Raw genomic sequence first — 17,990 nt, 5'->3', positions numbered from 1 at the left:
ATTCAGGCTGATGAGACCAAAGTGAACAAGAATGATTCTTTTGATGTTCTGTTGCCTCACCTTGGTCAATGCTGTGTTGTACAGGGAAGGTGATGTTTACTAAGACTGTGCCAAATCCCTCTGGTTACCATTCTCACCTCAGCTATGTCTCAGGAAACCACATTCCAGAGCACTGAGTCAGTACTTACACTGGTAGGGAACATTCCACAGGAAGCTTCAGCAATTCTGATGCAAGCTGAAGAGTTTTCTTGGCAAGGGCTGGCTTATTGGAATGTAGTCCATTAAGCAGGAAAGATGGCAGTAGTTGCAGAATGGTAAGCTCTTTAGAGATGGAGGTCCATAGGAGTAGCCTAATTGCCTCACATCACAGATAGGGGAATTGATAGCAGTGTTTTGTGACTCTGCAGGAATTTCATGTGACCATGCCCTTCCCCCACATCAAGTTACCAGCTCCTCCTGCTCTTTCCAAGATGAGGGCAAAGCTTCCCAAACACCTAAGAAAACTGGTTTTCTCATCTTACCTCCTCTTTCCAGTAAGATGAAAGTTGGAAAAGCTTATTGTTGACCAGAAACACTAACCTAAGTTAGGTGGACTATGTAGTTTTGCACATAAAGCAAGGACTCCGAGGTTGTAAGAATGAAGATGAAGATGCAGACCATGAGAATGGTGATGGTGGTGATGATAAAGACTAGGAACAGTTGGCAGCGTCCACTTGTTAAACTGGCCAATATGTTGATTACTTGATATATATTCTCTCACTGAATGCTTAACATCACTGTCAAGAAATAGGTATTATTATGCCTATTGTACTGATGGAGAAACTGAGGTCAACTGTGAAGAGACAAACACCAAGTCACAAAGTTATTAGTGGTAAAGGGGAGCTTTGCACTCAAATCTGCATGACTCTAAAGCCCATCCCTCCTGACTTTTTGTTAGATGCTGCTCAATATCCACTTTTTCATCTCAAAGAGGGAGGGAGGAAGGTCAGGTGTGTAAGAAGGTAGGCCACACTGGGCTGGGAGAGTGTTTCTACCTTAGTTCTTTGTAACTGATTACCACTGGCCAATTCCCTTTGGCTCCTTGTCCTCACATCCCTCCCACTCCACCTCCTTGAAGGTCACAGACATTTTGTGTTGTCTGGGGGGAAAAATTGGCAACTCAAAGGTCTTATAAAATTACGAAAATATTAGTCTCTTATTCAATGGAGGGAGAGAACGTAGAGGCAGAAAGAGGCCTAGAGAATCAGTCTTGAGGAAAATCAAGTCAACCATATTTCCCATCCTATTCATTTTCTAACCCATTGAAATGGGATTCTAATTGCGTAAAACAACTAATTTTGTTCATTAAGATTCAATTAAATTAATCTGAAATTCAGGATAATGGCATTGTTGAACAGCCATATTAAAGATGAAACATAATCTCTCTTGACTCCATTTCCTTTGACAAAATAAAGTTCAGCTACTAATGAGCTTGTGCTACAAGGTCTCTTTTATAAACGGCAACAAAGGGTGCAAATTTGTGAGCAGCAATTTTTATTATCATCAACAACCATTTCCTTTGTTATCAAAATATGCAGAAATTATTGTGTGTCCTTTTTTCTCATTCTGGCTTTGATGGGAGGAGGCATTAAATAAATAGCTTCATATTCATATCACCCTGGAGTTACACAGTGAGAGCCTGCAGGGGGTGGTCTCAAAGCTTTGAGGCAGGGCATTCTGTGGACTAGGCAGACATTTCAATTTTCAGCTTTTAAAGGCCTCAGAGAATCGTGTGCCCTCCCTCCCCCACCCCCAAAGTCCAAGTCTCTATTTCTGGGCAAACAAGAAGCATTTCTTTCTACCTAGGTAGCCTAGCCCATGGCTTTTTCTGACCTAAGGAAGACCCTGCTCTCTAGAGTCAGGAGAGCAATTGGCAGCCTAAGTAGTATGAGTCAGCCTCTGAGAATGAGCCTTCCCACCCTCTGGAGACACCAGGCCCTTTCCATTGGTAGCCACCAGAATGGCTCAGTGCCGCCATTTTCCTCCTCAGGGCCGTGTTGTGTTCACAGTTAACCAGTTCACAGATGTCAGAATGTCTGCCCCTGGTCAGTAGTGCTGAGAATTTCAAGCCTAGCAGGGTTAACTTACTATCCAAACCTAAGACAAATGCCATCAGTCCCCAGTGCAGTGACACCATAAGTGAGTGACATTCAACCAAGCAAGTGGCTGGCATTTGACCAAGCTTAGTGAGGGTGTTATGTGCAGGGGATCTCAGGGAATATGGAGATGAATAGGGGCCTATATAGCAGGGGTGAACAGTGGGTATACAATAAGAGGTCCACATCTTTATCCAAAATCCACAGGGCTAGATTTATTTTGTGTGAGTTCAGAGTTTTCAGTATTTTAGAAAGGCAACTTCATATCTAATATCCCATATTACCTAACACCCAACATGACTAATCCTATAGTGGTATGTTTGAATGTTCATAGTAAGTGAAATAAAGAATATAAAGAGCCTCCTAGTAGTTCAGGTCAGGTCAAGTTTCCTACTAAATGATTTAGGAGTTATAAAAAAGAATCTTCTAGGAGTAAAAGAACAGCCACCAGGAGAAGAAAGGGCCCTGGGAGGGAAAGGGGTAATGAGATCATCCATAATATTCCTGCAAGGGGCCAAGTTGCCGTGAGCTGAGAGAACTGACCTCTATGTGGGGGCCTGAGGACTTACTGGGGTGTGAAAGTCCCATCAGTGAGTGTAGGGCCAGGGATTAATCTTTCTCCAAAGACCTGTTACAAAAGGGCTGTGCTCTAGTATTCCCAGTAGCTGTTGGAGCTGAAGGCCACATTTCCCCACAGTCTCCTGGGCTCTACCTTCAAGGACAGCTCTTTGGCCAGGATGTGCCTTCCCCTTCGCGCCTTTGTTACCAATATGTCTTCCACGAAGAAGACCCACCATGGCCACTACCACACTCACAAACCTGACCAAACCAATCTCTCAAATCTTCATTTGGTCAAGTGTGTATAGTCTTCTCAAATGGGTGAGTATATTTATGTCCAGAAGAACCCTTCATACTCAAAATGTAGTCTCATGAAAACATTCTCTTTATGCCTCTCAGTTTCAGAAATGTTCTTTAAAACACCATAATATATGAAGAAAGAATGAGAACCGTTGAATTAAAACTAAGTAATTCTGTAATTAGGGAGTAGTGGTGGCTGCAAAATATACTAAAACACACTAGATTGTACATTTTAAAAGAGTGAATTTTATGCTATATGTACTATCAATTAAAAAAATTAGTTAAAAGAAAAAGCTTATTCAGTAAAATGACCTTCAGCTCTACTCCATTCTCATGACCATACCCTGAACCTTATCAACACTCAAGTGTAGAAATTATCAATGAACCCCTCTTCTTCTGACCATTGGTTCTGAACTTGAAGTCAGACCTTGAAGAGGTCCTTTCATTCTCTGCCCTGCAGTTTAACAGTTGTCTTTGTTTGGCATTGATATTGCAACATACTACACAAACTTAGAGGCTTACAGCACCACCGTGAATTTTTTTGACTTTCTGGAGGCCAGAAATCTGACATGCTTCAGCAGGCTAAAATTAAGGTGATAATAGGGCTGGTTCTTTACAGAGGCTTTAGGGGAAAATCTATTTCGCCTTTTCCACCTCCTACTTGCCATCTACATTCTTTGGCTTCTTCTGGTTTCTGTCTCTGTCTTCAAAGCAGATCACTTCACCCACTTTCTTTAACACATCTGCTTTTCAGTCTCTGAACCTCCTGCCTCCCTCTTATAAGGACCCTTCTAATTATATCAGGCACATCCAGGTAATTTAGGATAATCTCCCCATCTCAAAATACTTAATTTAATAGCAACTATGAAATCCCTTTTACCATGTAAGGTAACATATTCACAGGTTTTGGGGATTAGACTGTGGACATCTTTAGTGGGGGAATGGGGTCTTATAGCCATCCGTTTCCCACATCCCTCTTTTCTCCCAATCAATTCCCTTTTGAAATCAACTACCTTCCCTTTTCAACCCAGACTAATGAGGAGGAAGAAACTATTCTCCAGCGTCTTTAATTCTCTCATACCCTTTTCTGCACACTGAACCCACTAGAAATCTCCTTCCCGAAACAATTCTATAATTTCCTTTTCTGCTCTTATGATAAAGAATTCAGTCTCTGTGGATGAAATCTCCAACCATTTCACCTCTGTTCTCAATCTGTTTTCATTCTTTCAGGATTCTTCCATCAATTGTTCTCTTTAGATCTTCAATTTCTAGACCCCGCCATTAGCAAGAAATTATTTTCTCTCATCTTAAAGAAAAAGCGAGGACTCTTCATTCTGGACAATGGGGAGAAGATTTAGTTCTCCATACTCTTCCTGGCTAAGCTTAATTAAAAGTCATGGACATAATAGAACAACCATAAGAAGACTATGAAATGCTGAAAGAAGCAAGAAGACTTCCGGGGGCTTCAAGATTTAAGAACTACTTAGTTGAATAGCAATGTGTTTGAACAAGAATGTGTTCTCTGGAATTTTCTTCTTATCTCCCATATATCCTGGATTTGGAGATGGAGAAATCTGAAAACTGGATCTACCAAGAGGCATAGTGGTTAAAACCAAACCAAAACAAAAACACTTAAAATCTGCTCCCTATAGTCAAAAGACCTAGAAAGGAGCAGCATAGCTGGACAAAATCCTTTTTGACTATATTGTACCCCAGTCAAACATAATGAATGGTCCCTGCCTGTATAGTCTCAGGAAGAGACCAAATGGAGAGTTTGGATTTCTGTCCCTCACATGATGGCAGCAAGAGAGCTGGGGTGATACTCTCCCCTCACCCTCAGTGTTGTGCTGATGGAGACCGAATGAGGAATCTGGACTTCTACCTTCCATCCATCCTGAAGCCTGGATGTCCTGGGTGGCATTTCCCTCCCTGTCAGCATGCTATTAGTGGAGACTGAGTGTTTTTTATGAATAGTATGAGGCAGTGTTCCTCATTTTTTCAACTAGAGAACGGAAGGGTAACCTTAGAGAACAGAGATCTACAGAAAGGAATTCTATAAATATGCACAAGAATTTGGTGACTGACTCACATATGAAACTGATTTACATTAACTCACCAAAAAGTTTGAGAACTGAACTAAAGTGGAGAATAGTACCGTCGTTTGCAGAGTGGACTCTGGATAGCACACAAAGCAGATCAGAAGAGCTCTGAAAACTAAACTGTCACTGGAACCACAGCCCACAAAAGTAGGCCAGGACCTAAGCACTAAACCAAAACAGGGTGACTGCCATGACTAATGGCAAAAAGAATATAGATATAATCCAAACTCTTCTAACATAATATTCAAAATGTCCAGGTTATAACTGAGTCATTTGCTATGACGAGAACCAGGAAAATTACTTGAATGAGAAAAGACAATCAACACACTGTAGTACCAAGATGAATCAGATGCTGGAATTATCTGACACAGATTTAAAGTAGCCATCAGTTAAAAAAAAAATTAAAAAAATAAAGTAGGCATCAGAAATATGCTTTCATGTATAATCAATCATGCTCTTGAACAAATGAAAAAATAGAAAATTTCAGTGAAGCAATAGAAGATACAAAGAGAAGAACCAAATGGGAATTATAGAGTAAAAAACACAATAACCAAAATTTAAAAATTCGTTCAGTGAGCTCAATATTATTGAGTTTGGAGATGACAGAGGATGGACTCAGTAAATTTGAGGACAGATCAATAGAACTTACCCAATCTGAACAAAGAGAAAATAAACTTTAAAAAAATCATTATTGGGGGTACCTGGGTGGCTGAGTCAGTTAAGCATTTGCCTATGGCTCAGACCATGATCCTGCGGTCCTGGAATCAAGCCCCCAGTGGGCTTCAGTGTGGAGTCTGCTTCTCCCTCTCCCATGGCCCCTCCCACCACTCATGCTCTCTTTCTCTCTCTCAAAAAGTTTTCATTTCTTTAAAAAAAATTATCGGAAACCCATGTAACAACAACAACAAAAGACCCATCATTTCTGTCACTGAAGTCCCAGATGGAGATCTTAAAGAGTATGGAATTAAAAAAAATATTCCAAGACATAATGGATAAAAATTTCCCAAATTTGGTGAAAGGCCAAGAGGTTAAACAAATCCCAAATGAAATAAACCCAAAGAAATCAAAGTCAAGACACATTATTGTCAAGTTCCTGAAAACTAAAGAAAAGAAAATCTTGAAAGGAGAGAAAAGGGGACGGGGTGTGATTGAGGGAGGAAAGGAAGTGGGCAAGTGAGTGATGCCTGTCTAATAGGGAACACTGATTTTTTTTTTTTTCTTTAGATTTATTTATGAGGGCACCTTGGTGGCTCAGTGGGTTGGGCCTCTGCCTTCGGCTTGGGTCATCATCTCAGGGTCCTGGGACTGAGCCTTTCATCAGGCTCTCTGCTTAGCAGGGGAGTCTGCTTCCCCTGTCTCTGCCTGCCTCTCTGCCTACTTGTGATCTCTCTCTGTGTGTCAAATAAAAACGTTTTTTTAAAAAATTTATTTATTTACTTGACACAGAGAAAGAAAGAGAGTGAGTGCGAGCTTGCACAGAACACAAGCAGGGGGAGAGGGAGAAGCAGGCTCCCCACGCCAGGACCAGGACCTGAGCTGGAAGATGCCTACTGTCTGCATTAGGACTGAGCCACCAGACGCCCCTAGGGAACACCAATTTGAATGTTAATAGATTTCTCATCTGAAATCACTTGAAATGCTCTCCCCAAGGTCACTGTTGGCCTGCCTAGAAACAACGACCTGATCTTGCTTGGACTCTGCAGCACTTTCTCTGTCAACCACTTCTCATTATTAGGAGCACTGTCTTCCTTTGCTGTCCCAGACATCAGAGCGTCCTGGTTCTTCCCTTCCAGTATTCAGGCCCAGGCTCTTCTTCTACCCATCCGTTTAGCTTTCCCAGGCTTCTGATCTCTTCTCACAGGACATCTTCTCTCTCTCTGCCTTGCCCACCCTTCACCTCGATTTTATTTAAGTCAGGTTTACTGAGGTGATACTTAAATCTAGTAAAATCCACCTATTCTAGTGTTCATTTCTATGAATTCTGACAAACATATAGGCTGTTACCACCACCACAATCAAGAAAAGTATTTCCACCCCCCAAACTTCCTTCGTATCCCTTTGCTGTCCAACCCCCACCAAATCCTTGGCAAGCACTGATCTTTTTCTGTCCCCACAGTTTTGCTTTTGCCAGAAGGTAGATTCCATGTATTTTTAAAAAACATCTACCAATACGGGTGCCTGGGTGGCTCAGTGGGTTAAGTTGCTGCCTTTGGCTCAGGTCATGATCTCAGGGTCCTGGGATCAAGTCCCGCGTTGGGCTCTCTGCTCAGCAGGAAGCCTGCTTCCCTCTCTCTCTCTCTGCCTGCCCCTCTGTCTACTTGTGATCTCTCTCTCTGTCAAATAAATAAATAAAATCTTTAAAAAAAAATCTACCAATAAAAATGATGCCTTCCTCATTTATACCCCTAGTGCTGATCTGTCTTTTGAGCTTCTTTTGTCTATCCAGTGTCTTTTGTTTGGGTTAGGTTTAGAATAATTTTTTTCTTCATGCATCAAAGAGGTTAAGTGATTCAGAAGTTACTTAACCTCTCTAAGCCTTAGTTTCCCTCCATGAAAGCGGGTAATGGTACTTTGTTGATTTCTTGGGGAGGTTAAACAAGGTAAACAAATGCCACTAAGGAGCCTACCAGGCTCAGGATTCACAATAGATACTCAAGACATCATTAATAACAGTGGCTCTTGATGAAGTTCAATTTCTTCAAGGGTCCTACACCTACTGAGGACAGAGCGGGAAGTTTCTGAGTTGTCAGCCTACTTGCTGGAGAGCTCAGGCTTCCTCAGAGGCCAGGAATCCTTCTCCCGACCAGTCAGTGCTCTATGTCTCTACAACATACTGGGTGAAAGAATGAGTAACATTTGCAGTGACTGCAAATCTGAATTCTCAGAAAGAGTTCATAGTACAATTGAGTTTTGTAACCAACCAATTACAATTACTTTATGTAATGAGGATAACTCTACTTAGCTTCAAGTTTATGAGGCTGATCAATATCTGAAATGAAGTTTCATTTCAGATCCCTTTTACTTAAAGGGGAAAAAAAAGTGCCCAGTGTTATTCTGCAGCATATACTAGTCCAATATGATTACTCATAGGACCTCCCAGTCATTTATAATACCATATGCACTTCAGCCTTGTTTCACATTGGATGGGTACAGGGAGAAGTGGCAGACCCATTCACTCCTACATCTTTTTGTATTCTGAGTCTACATGTTTTCATATACTATTAGCCAGTAGCAATTTATAATGTATTCCAAGAAGCCATGTGATATTCTAGTGGATGCTTCTCAATTTTTCTCTAGATGAAATAAACAAAAGTACCATAATAAAAGTAAACTGACAAGAATCACACTGTTCTCATTTCACATACACATAAAGGAACTAAAATGTTGTGAAATATGCCAGGCAGTTTTTATTAATCCTCTAACCTCCAGAGAAAGGGCTGGCAATTAGATTTACATTAGAATTGTCACAGCTAGCAATTCTTTTAATACCAGAAGCTGGCCTTCAACTGATTTCATGTTACACATACACACTAAAAATGCAGTTAGTGTAACGCAAAGAAATTAAAATTACAATTGAAGTGTCACACAGTAAGTGAAAAAGCTTTAACAGTCTGTCTGGTCATAGAGCTAATAATGACTATGCAGAATGCAGTGAAACAAAGGTGTCTTTCTCAAGAGATAGAGTGCATCTGAGGCGAGTACTGTTTTGTTGAGGCAGCCATATACAGCTGTACTTGGTTATAGGAACATTAGTTAAGTGAGCCTATAAAAAAAAACAACTGTATTTGAGATCACATAGGACTCTGCACATTTCCTCCCTGTGGCAGCCAATCAGAAATCTTGCTGACAGGCAAACTTATATAGAACGAATGATCCTATTTAGATTAATTCTTCTTAATGCCTTACACAGGCTTACTCCCCTGGCATATTGTGGAGAAGACAGGTCAGTTCCATTCAAAACCTGGAGGTAGAAACACAAGCTTGATTATTTGATAATATATATGATGATACTGATATGGAATGTGGAGTGCTCAATCCTATAAAAGTACGACTGGTGGGCTCTTCCCCAGCTCAGAGTTCAGGCATGAGGCACTCTGGAAAATGAGCACTCAGTCAGCAGGTGGTCTGGAGAAATGATTTTTTAAAAGATTTTATTTATTTATTTGACAGACAGAGATCACAAGTAGACAGAGAGGCAGGCAGAGAGAGAAGGAGGGAAGAGAAGGAGAGGAGAGAAGGAGGGAAGCAGGCTCCCTGCTGAGCCCGACGTGGGGCTCGATCCCAGGACCCTGGGATCATGACCTGATGGCAGAGGCTTTAACCCACAGAGCCACCCAGGCGCCCCTGGAGAACTGATAATTAACTATGGTTCTGTTATTACAGTTTCAGTTCTTTACATCCTCACTCTCTGCCATGAAACTCTGAAATGCCCTTGAATCCTTGGCTCTGGACTCTGGCCGATAGGATGTTAACCAGCACCACAGAGCAAACTGAAATGTGCCTACTCAGCTGGGCTCACTTGCTCTTCAGCCTCTGCCACTGACATGAGAAGAACATAGCTGAGCTAGCTCACTGGGCCCAGTGGGATGATGGGAGACATGTGGAGCAGACCTGTGAGTTAGCCTAAGCCAAGGTCAGCACAGCTGCCAAGCCAAGCCAAGCCAAGCCCAGTTTAGACCAGCCAACCTGGTCTTTCGAAGGCTGGCCACTGAGATTTTGCAGTTGTTTGGAAGGCAGCGTGATGGTGATTCAAGTTAACTGAAGCAGTCACTAAGGACTCTGTGACCCTCAGCAATCTTTTCCTGCCTGCCCTCCACCGTTCATCTATAAAGTGAGAGGGTCCATACAGCCTTTTCTAAAGGTCACTGGGGACAAGGAACCTGGGATGAGAAAAGCTCTAGACTCTAGGTGCTCAGAGTTCTTCAAGGCCTAGAATAAGCTGAAAGAAACACTTGATCTGACACTGTGGGCAGGCAGAGGAGCCTTTATGCCCAGTGACAGGTCTGAAAGGTCTGGCAATATGTCCAGTTATATAAAAAGTCTGTGAACGAAGAAGGGCCTGACAAACTTTTTAGCCAGCTCCTAAAGAAAACTTGTTTTTCTGTTGATTTAAACATAAACCAAAAAGCAAGTCAGGAGACAGAATTGGAGAAAATGGAAATCTTTATTTTTAAACACTAGTACATTTTCAGGCTGTTTTAAAAAGGAAAAATCATATTAGTTGAAAACTATGCATCAAAGCATATTTATTTAAACTCTAATTTTACAAACACATAATGAAAGAAATATATTTTATAAATATCTACTCAGAATATTATGGGGAAAAAAGTGTTTAAAAATAACAGCCCCAGATCTCCCTCTTTAAATATATAAAATTCCCATACAATTCATAAGAATTCTTTCTCAAGAGCCAAAAATTTCACAAAGGCCAACAACTCAGTTCTCATCAGACACAATCAAAAGTAATAGGGATATAAAAAAATGTAAAAGTTCTGTACAAGGGAAATTACAGATAGCACACGGGTAAATCTCATTACCATAGAGGCCATTTGTATTTTAAAAATGTTTTATAAAAACCACCATTTAAAACAAATAAGTGAGAGTCCTTCCCTGACTGTGGAAAATATATAAATTATTACCCTCTTACCTGGGTATCAGGGCTCCCACTTGCTGGGGTTGGGGAGAGAAGTCTCCATGTGTTTCCTGACTAAGGGCACAATTAGGCCACAATTGAGGACCCACCTCCTTCCTCAGTGGCATTTTTTTGGTGGATGATTCACTATTATTTCCTTTCACTTAGAAAAATTCTTTGGGATCATTGAAGATAACTGCTCACAAGTGAAAGCAAGACTAGGGGAGGACTTCGGATTGTCCAATTAATAACACTTATAATCTGTGGTCTGGGTGACCAAACTCTGGAAAGCCTAATTTTCCACTGTCAGAGACACACCCCGTCACCTACCCCAGTGAGACATATCACACAGCCCCAAGGTTGTCCCTTCATCTTTCCTCTTCTGGTCCACGTTGCTCTGTTGCCTGCAGCAGCGTATGCAGGTTACTGTCTCTTCTGACATTTTTTCTGAAAAGAGCTCTTCAAAAAAGTGCGATACACAGGATCATCCACATATTCATTCTTAAACCTGGAACTCAGCACCCTTTGTCTCTTTTTCTCCCCTTGGATTATGTCTGCTCCATAAAATGTGTCTTCAAATCGCATATCAGAGGCTGTGGACTAGAAAGAGCCAGTGTCACACTGCAGAAAGCATGGCATTTGATCATGACAAGAATGGACAAAGATCTGATCTAGCCAGCTTGGGGTGGCATGTAGAGGCCAGGACATTAGCCCAGGCTTTGCTCCATCCAGGCTCCTGCTTCCATGTAGCCCCAGCTTTCTTCAGGATCTCCCACCCCCAGGGACCTTCCCCCAGCAGAAGCAGAATTAAAGTCTTCTCATATAAACCTCACTTGTCATCTCCCCTCTGGCTTTTGCCCAACCAGGATTTTGACAACTTGGTCAACAGTCATCTTTAACTCACCCTACTCCTATTTACCTCTGGGCTTCTGCCCATACAACTTCCCTGAAACTGTCCTTGCTCCAGCCCAGTTCCTATGATACCTTTCTATTCTGTCACCTAAGTATTGCTGGAATTGCTCTCTTCTCTGACACTTTATAAGCCCTTCCTCCTGCTTCTCTTCTTCTGGCTGTTCCTGTTGATGTGTCAGGGGTTCTCCTTTCTTAACTATCTGTTCAACTCTGATTCTCCTGATGTTTTGCATTTCTCCTCTCCACATATGCTCCTGAGCCCTCATATCCACACTTCTGCTTCTTCTCCAATGATGTTCATATCTCTCACTCCACTTCAGACCTCTTTCTGTGCACAAGCCTGCATGTCCAACTGCCCAGCAGCATCTCAACTGATCCCAGAGGCAATTCAAATCAACCTGCCCTAAATTGAAATCAAAGTCTTCCCTCCCCATTACTACCCTTCCGATACCCCATAAATGGCATAACTATCCTACCCACAGAGACATAGCTACACTGATCAGAAACCCAAAAGTCACTGTAAATGTCCCCCATCCCCACCATGTCCAGGTCCCCTCCTCCATGTTCCTGATAGCCGTCCATCATTTCTTCTTTGTTCCTGCTGGCCCCATGATACAGGCCTCACATCTCCTCCCCTAAACCGCTGCAGCAAATGCTACACCCTCAGGCTATTTGCTACAGAACCACTAGAAGAAAGTGCTCTACAAACTCTCTGATTATATGTATCCCTGCTTATCATCTTTCAAAAGCTTTGCTGCTTTTTAAGATGGTATCCAAGCTCTCTAGACCTATATAACTTGGCAAAATCCTACCCCATATGCTGGTCAGATAGAATTATTTGCAGTTCCTGGCCACACCTTACTGGCTCATGCCTTTCTGTCATTAGATGTACTTTTTCCTTTGCATGGACACTATCCTGTTTTCTCTGACACAGGAAAACTTGAGGATCCTTCTTTTGGTTCCTATAAGACTTTATGTATCAATGCAGAATGAGATCAGTGGCAAAGATGAGGGGCAGTTAACTTTCTCTCCACTGGGGATTCCTGAATCCCTTGAGGGTGAGGATGTTACAGAGTGAGTACTGATCTTTACATGTCCTCCACACCAAGCAACATGCCTGGCCCTCAGTCACTGCTCAATTAAGTGTTAGCCAGGTGAAGGTATGTGGGTTTCTTTTGTTATGCTCAGGTAAAGCATTAAGACACAGTTTTTGCTTCCTAATTCTCTACTATTTTGTCTCCTAAAATGCATTTCCAACTGGTTTTCACTGAAGTGGATCACTCCAGATGATGCCAAGGCACAGTGAATCTCACTGTCACTGAGGCCACCTCCTCTGGTTGGTGACAGGGGCAGAGTTCAGCTTTGAGAACTTGAAACACATGGTCAATCATGAAGAAGAGATAAACAATGGAGAAGTTACAAAGAAGCCTAAAAACTAAAAAATGGACCCAAGTGCACAGCAGGCATGCTCCCTGCTAGCTCATGAGATGGTTATCCAGGGTCACTGGCTACCTGCATGGACCCCCAGACACTAACCTTGCTTCACTTGGGAAGAAAATAACTAAAAGATTATGGGTTTGCTGGGCACCCCCTGCCATTAGGAGAAAACATTTTTGTTTCATTCATTCTTGGCAAAGTACTTCCTCTGAGTAATCTTTCCCTTTTATAAGTGCTAAAAGTTACCAAAGGAGAAAATAAAACATCTATGAAAGTGTTGCCGCTGTGTGAGAACAGCAAAAGGCAGCTTCTCAAATATAATAATAAAACCGATTTACCAGCAGCTCTACTTAATTATGCACTGTTGCCATGGTTATTCTGTGAGACAATAAAAGGTAATGGGGCCGTTTCTGAAGTTAGTGGGAAAGAACCCCCGCAAAATCACCGAGGTGGACTGCTGACTCTTTTGAAAAATTTCTTCCCAAGTCAGCATGTGTCTGGGTGAGCAGCAGTCATTAAAATATGAGGCCTCTTGTTTAGCAGTGAGGCTGCTAACCTACCCTCCTTGAAAAAAAACAAAAGAGATTTCTCTAATCATAAAATATCTTCCATCAATGAGATTTCTAATTAGATTTGTTTCACCAGTCATAGATAGACCAACCAAGGACCAGAGGGTTATATACGACCTGAAGGAAAGGCTGGACTGCTGTAATAGGAGCACATAAGTCTTTGATTCAATAAAAACAGAGGAGGCAAGCTAGATTTAGTGACTGTGAGCCTTTGTTCCTGAAGATATTTTCTACTAGGTTCAATTGTTTGACACAGAGGTTACACTCAGACAATATATGTGATTTACATATTTTTTACAGACTTTTTTTTTTTTAAGATTTTTTTTTTTAATTTGACAGATATCTGGGGCACCTGGGTGGCTCATCAGGTTAAGCCTCTGGCTTTGGCTCAGGTCACGATCCCAGGGTCCTGGGATCGAGCCCCGCATTGGGCTCTCTGCTCAGCAGGGAGTCTGCTTCCACCTCTCTCTCTGCCTGCCTCTCTGCCTACTTGTGATCTCTTTCTCTGTTGAATAAAAGTGAAATATTAAAAAAAATTTTTTTTCCTCTGAGAATTAAAAAAAAAAGTTAGATGTTGGTGTGACTGTTCAGAGAAATGGATCTTAGGACACTCAGGAGCTAGGTTCAAACAAAGCTGTGCAAGAAGGCAACCCAATATTGGAGACAAATCTATTATGGAACAAAGAGATTGTGATCTGAGCAGAAAGTAAAAAGTGTTCTTTTAATATGATTAAAAAATAGTATTTGAAATCTATAAGACCCAGCCAATGCTTAATCAAACACGCATTAGAAAATCAAAGACCTGAGAGACTTAGGCCTACCTACTCCATTGCCCATCCTTCAGTCTCTAGGTGAATGAATGAATGAATGAATGAATGAATGAAGGAGAGGGAACAATGAAGGGCAGGAAGAGGAGGGAGAATTTAGGGAAGATAGAGGCACAGCATGAGTGTTGCCATCTTTAGCATCTTGAAGAAGAAAGTTGTTCCTAAGAGATTTTTAAGATACAGGGCATGGACAGAATTTTTAGATCTTTGTTAGGAATTAGCCAATGTCTTTACAATAGGAATATTTGATTTTTGTCTTTCCCTGCAGATTACCTGGTGGCTAATCTATTTTCAGGTGTGTGGTTCCCCTACATGTCACATTTCTCACTGGGTGGGCAGCAATGCTGTTACTGTCCCTCTGCTCTTCACTACTTCACTTTGAAAGACCTTCCTCTCAAGGATGCGGCTCAGGAAGTTAGTTGATACTTGGTGCAGTTTCCCTGTCCCCAGGACCCTACCTGATAGGAAATGGAGCTAAATATACAACTGAAGAATTAAGGAGTGCAAGGATTTTCCAAACTGCAGAAAAAGTATTATCATAAGCATTCACTGAAAACTAAGTATGCCGTTTATTCTGAAAAAAAAAAAAAAAAAAAAAAAAATTTTTTTCATTTTAGTCAGAAAAATCCCATTCATTCATATTTCCCTTTTCAGGATTTATCATTTTGCAGATGTAGTAGATGCAATTCTAATGAGTAAAATTGACTTCATTTCAGGGTCCACTAAATATTTTATGATGCAATAATGAAAACTAAGTTATTGTGAATTATATTTTTTAACAACTTCAGTTTTGAGTATTTGTCCATGTTTATTTGTCTTTTAATGGCATGTATAAAGCCTGAAACTAAAAACATTCTTTTTTTTTTTTCTTTTTTAAACAGCTTTAATATTCCCACACCTAGTTTTTGGGCTTTTTTTATTCCTTTAGTTAAATAGTGAGAGCCTGGTTTAATTATGAACTGACACAAACATTAATGAGTTTCTGGAGAGATGTTAATCAATATATGATAAGGCTATAGAAAACCAAATATTCATTTATACTGTGTCCCCTTTAATCTACTACTGAAAACTTCCTGTAATGTGGCCTTTGCTGACAAGATTATAAATGCCTGGATGGTACCTTTGTATGTTCCTAGTGCCTTGCACAGAGTACGTATTCAACAACTATTCTGGTATGCCAATAAGTATTAGATCATTTGACCTCATTAGAAAGGAAAACAAGGAACCTGCACTGGTTTCCTGTTTGGGGCCAATTTGAGGTTTGCCTAAGTAAGGGAAAAGTTGCACTGACCTTCTTGAAAATCAATCCAAAGGCCTAAGTATGTTTCCTGCTGGGCTTGGGAAACAGAGGGATAGGATTTAAGATTCACAAGGCAGATCCCTGAAGGGTATTTGCCAGCACTTACAAAACGAGCTTTCACTCTCTTGGGTAATTCTTCATCTAAAGTATAGATATCCTCTCTCTTCATTGCTATCTGGGATCCATCTTCAAATTCAACCTAGTGGGAAATAAGATATCTTGATATATATGTACACACACACACACACACACACACATTCATACATAAAAGTGTTCACCATTTTTTCCCAAGGTTCCAATTAACTCCATAAAAAAAGGGAAAAAAGGACTCAAGCAGAACAAACAAGAGAACCAGCCAATAGCTAAGGAAGGAATGAAAGCTCTTTGCCTTATCAAACTAAGAACAATATATGTTTTCAAACAGGTCAAAATTCTTGAAAATAAGTGTCTTGGAGTATGTGATATGAAAACTTTATCTTCACCCCAAAGCAAAAACAAAGAAATACATAGCTGCTGCTCAAATGATTTCTCAGAACATGAGATTGTGCCCAATTTAGGATTAAGACTGGCTGGGCCTGTGTGTATGGTTTATTTCTTTAAGAAGCTCTGATACCACAATGAGGAAGAAAGGATGATATATTTACTCTTGTGTAATAATCTTCCCAAATAAAGTAATTTCTCAAGTTCTTAGATAACTTTGACTTTCAAAACTCACTTTTGTCAAATTAAACTATTCAGCCAGGAAAATCCCAGGTTCTGAAGCTTATAACATGTAAACCACAGCAATGTGTGAAAACTTTCATCTGAAATGAAAATTCAAACTTTTTCTTCAAGCTAATCAAATGGCAGCAAATAATTTCATAACCATTTTTTTCAACATTTTAGATTTTGTCAGAAAAAGTATACAACACTGGCTAACAGAAACCTAGAATATTTGGGGGGAAATTCATCAAATGCCTGATTCAGGTAACTGTTCTTGGATTAGGTTTAACACATGACCTCTACCAGGAGGAAACAACAAAAGGGATGCAATCAGGGCAGAAAATCTATTATGTTCTAATCCTGAACAATTTATTATATTTTTGAAGTCCCCAAGTTGTCCGTCTGAATTCTTTGCATGTAAGCTATAAAAATAGGCTTGTACTTCTGGTTAAAAGGTAAGTGAAACCATGCAGCTATACTACGTTAATAAAAAAAAAAAAAAAAAATCTGCTGGAGTTAAAAAAAAATACAATAAGAATAATATATATAATTAAATTTCTTATCCATGTACTATTTACATTTGACTAAGCTGAAACAATAGGGTGGAATTAGGTCTCAGTCACAGGAGAGCTCCCCTGTTACCTCCCAGAAGGCTGAGATGAGGAGGATTCTCTTCCTGGCCTTGTTCTAGTAGAATGGTTTCTTTAATATTTAATTAGGCCAAGGTGTCATCTCATTTGTACAGTTTGATAGCATAGCTAGAACTACTTGTGCCTAACTTTTTTCTGTTTTACATAATTTGAAAATTCTAGAGAGAAAGGCAATTATAAAACTAAAAAGGAGTATGGTAAGATGACCAATCATTCCAGGACCAACAGGTCTGCTAGGATGCAGGACTTTTAGCACTAAAATCAAGGACAGTCCCTAGCAAGCTGGGATGGTTGTTCACTCTAGCTGGGGCAGAGCAGAGAGTAAACTCTGGCCCTTCCCTTCACCAGCTGTGTGCTCTTCAACAAATTATTAAATTCATGTAACCTTTTTATCCTCATTTGTAAAATGGAGTCAAAAACATTTATCTTACAGGGCTACTGGGAGGGTCAAAAAAATTCATACACTTAGGATATTTAGCACTGTGTAATAGGAATTTTTTTGGTTACATCTATTTTTATAAACGTCTTTCCTTATTCAATAATGAGATGGAATAATTAGACACAAAACACAAAATAATCTTAAAAGAGCCCTTGGTTTAATGAGGAACTTTAAACTACTTGCACTTGAGAGACAACTTTAATATTAGCCTTAACTTTTTCATTGAGACTATAAATATGTTTATAGTTCTATGTTGACAGTCCATCATAAATTCAACTGACATTAACACACCGATTATTAATTAGCCTGAATTTCAGCATGTCCTCATTATGATACTTTTCATGTAGCTAATAGCTTTGCTACATGTATAAGATGCTTCACTTTTGCATTTAATATTTAATTAAATATAATTATTTCCTTTTGAATGATG

General features: G+C 40.3%; 1 protein-coding gene across 17 annotated transcripts in view; it reads right to left on the bottom strand.

Moving 5' to 3' along the window:
• The window catches only part of KDM4C (lysine demethylase 4C), a 518,729-nt gene that overhangs the window by 21,642 nt on the left and 479,097 nt on the right, over window positions 1–17,990 (bottom strand). For 14 of the 17 annotated variants that reach the window (XR_014301838.1, XR_014301839.1, XR_014301840.1 and 11 more), the window contains 2 exons: window positions 15,876–15,968; window positions 10,238–11,324 (listed from right to left, as the gene is read on the bottom strand). Coding sequence is in view for 12 of the 17 variants with exons in the window: in XM_082695146.1 (XP_082551272.1) it covers window positions 11,148–11,324; window positions 15,876–15,968 (270 nt within the window). In the remaining 5 variants the exon portion in view is untranslated. Of the gene's footprint in view, window positions 1–10,237; window positions 11,325–15,875; window positions 15,969–17,990 lie in introns of those variants that run through there. The other 3 variants (XM_082695162.1, XM_082695148.1, XM_082695163.1) reach the window with 1 other exon arrangement.

The sequence above is a fragment of the Mustela nivalis genome (genome assembly GCF_964662115.1).
Source record: "Mustela nivalis genome assembly, chromosome: 13".
Classification (NCBI taxonomy): Eukaryota; Metazoa; Chordata; class Mammalia; order Carnivora; family Mustelidae; genus Mustela; species Mustela nivalis.
The sequence above is the reverse complement of the archived record's forward strand: the minus strand, read 5'-3'. Positions and strand labels throughout refer to the sequence as shown.